The sequence below is a fragment of the Haplochromis burtoni genome, unplaced genomic scaffold (genome assembly GCF_018398535.1).
Source record: "Haplochromis burtoni strain Fernald_Lab_line unplaced genomic scaffold, NCSU_Asbu1 Contig_26, whole genome shotgun sequence".
Classification (NCBI taxonomy): domain Eukaryota; kingdom Metazoa; phylum Chordata; class Actinopteri; order Cichliformes; family Cichlidae; genus Haplochromis; species Haplochromis burtoni.
Window position 1 is genome coordinate 2,707,570 of NW_024582387.1, and position 2,440 is coordinate 2,710,009.

The window sequence follows — 2,440 nt, forward strand, 5'->3', positions numbered from 1 at the left end:
ATAAAATACCATATTTCAAATGACACCTCTTGGCACAAATTATATAGATACAAACACATACACACACACACACACACATACACACATATATATATACACACACACATATATATATACACACAAATATACATATATATATACACACACACACACAAGTAGTATTATATTATTATTATTATTATTATTATTATTATTTATTTGGTTGTTTATGTTGGCTCAAAAGTGTCACAGAAACTGGGCTGGACCCTGAATGCCCCAAAATACCGCATGGCGATGACTACCACAAGAGCAACGTGACGCACAACAGAGCGCGAGAACCCTTAAAAGCCCCTAATTAATATCATAGTAATAACATAATAGACCATAACTAAGGTTGTGCGCAAATAACCCAATAGAAACATGAAAATGCACTTAAAACGGTGACTTGTAGCAGTATAGCAGGTCACCCGGTTCACCCCAGAATGTAAATATTAGCTGCATTCTCGCGGACGCCACATTTAGGAGAGGCGCCCTGTTAGCGCTGAAGCTCTCGTACACGGACTGAACGAAGCTAACGCAGACCGGACAGGTTTTACAAGGAGTGAACCAGTGAAGTGTAATTACCTTTCCTTGATCCATGGCAGTGCAGGGAGTTATTTCTTCTTTTTCCTCTTCTATTTCTTCTTCTTCTTTGTTTCGGCTTTTCTTTTGTCGGAGCTGAATACGATGGAACAACTTCCTGGGGGTGTCCCGGTGGGTTTCGTTCACAAATCAGTCATCCCCAAAAGTTTTTGTTCCGCGGAAATGACCTCAAACTTCAGTCCAGTTCTTTTTGCTTTCTTTCCTATGAAGAAATTATTCAGAGGTCTTTCTGTGATATAAAAAGAAAAAAGCCGGGGAAGCTGTGGCTGGAGACCCGCTCCCGTTATTTGGCTCCTGCTTCTTTTGTAACTTACGAGCTTCAGCAGCTTTAATTTACAGCTTCGGTGCTGGGTAAAGTTTTCCAAGATGAATCCTAAGTGTCTTTTGATGCTGGAGTAGTGCCGCTGTCACGATTATGAAAACAGCTCTTAGGCACATGAGCCGGTTTAGTGTTCATATACAAATTGTTTCTGACGCAATAAGTAGTAGGCGTGGCGCTAATGAAGGAGGTTGGTCCTGTTTGCAGCCAATGATGGGCATCACAGGCAGGGAGGACGCGTGGTGAGACTGCACGCACGCTGTGGTGGAGGTTGAGTTATGACTGTCGTACTTTCTTGTTGAATTTCAGATCAAAAATGTAAGTTTCTAGTGCTAATTCTTTCAGCTCTTTTTACCAATAACTACAAAATTAATATTTTCTTTACCGTATGAAGTGCATATGAAAAGATAGATAGATAGATAGATAGATAGATAGATAGATAGATAGATAGATAGATAGATAGATAGATAGATAGATAGATAGATAGATAGATAGATAGAACTTTGGTGGGTGCTAACATTCGCATATGCAGGAAAATTTCTTGACAACAATCCCACACTGATTGTTTTCATAGTGCTATTAGGAGGCCTTTTCACTTCACAAAATCTTAAGTAAAAAAACGGGCTTCATTTTAATAATATGTAAAGCCTGGTAGGGGAATTTCCAGTGTGGAAAGTGACACACAAAAGCAGTCAACGTGACAGAGTCTAAAGTCACAGTATCAATCAAATTTGTCCCTTAATAGAAATACAAAATACAAATGCAGCTGTTTAGTATGTGTGGATCAGAATGAGTCCTTCTGGTATAACAAAAAATAAAAAGTTTATGATATCTTTAATTTATTTGTAGAACATTACTGAAACAACAACAGGAAATGAAGCAATTTTTTGGTCTGGTGGTTAATGCAGCTGTAAATGCAGCAGACAGTGAGGACTACCAGCTGGGCCCTTATGTCACATATCCTTCCCCACCTCTCTCTCCTGCAGTTTCCTGCCACTCTCTACTATCTACCATCTACTCTCCAAAAAAGCCATAAAATATGCCCCTGCCAAAATGACATGCTCAGATTAATGGTAAGATCAAGGTATGGTTGCACTATCACCTTATCTTTTAGGAACTTTGAATGTGAGTGTGCTGTTTAACTGCAAGGCGTTTAGTAGTTTAGTCTGAACCAAAGTGTCAAACATATACACAGCCTTCCCTAAAGCCAAGCTAGTACAGCTAATGTCTAAAAAGAGTAATAATGAAGTGAAACCGGAGGCATTGTAAAAAAGAACCCTAATGCCAAGGTTCTGTGACAAATTCTTCTTTTTAGCTTCCTAAAGCATCAGCCAAAGCCACAAATATAAAGCCTTGTTCTTTTGTCTTAAAACTCCATGTTAAATAAGTCATGCAATTTATCAGCGATAATGTGTTTAAGTTGCCATATATTCACTGATGTTTTCTTCTAACCTTTAGTTCAATTCAATTCAATTCAATTCAATTCAATTCAATTCAATT

The 2,440-nt window shown here is 38.3% G+C and overlaps 1 protein-coding gene across 1 annotated transcript in view; it reads right to left on the reverse strand.

The window, feature by feature from the left end:
• slc2a1b (solute carrier family 2 member 1b) overlaps positions 1-1,094 on the reverse strand; it is a 19,540-nt gene extending 18,446 nt beyond the window's left edge. The window contains exon 1 of the mRNA XM_005917928.3: positions 604-1,094. Within this exon, the coding sequence (XP_005917990.1) occupies positions 604-618 (15 nt within the window). The 5' untranslated portion in view covers positions 619-1,094. The remainder of the gene's footprint in view (positions 1-603) is intronic.
• Positions 1,095-2,440: the final 1,346 nt, after the last annotated feature.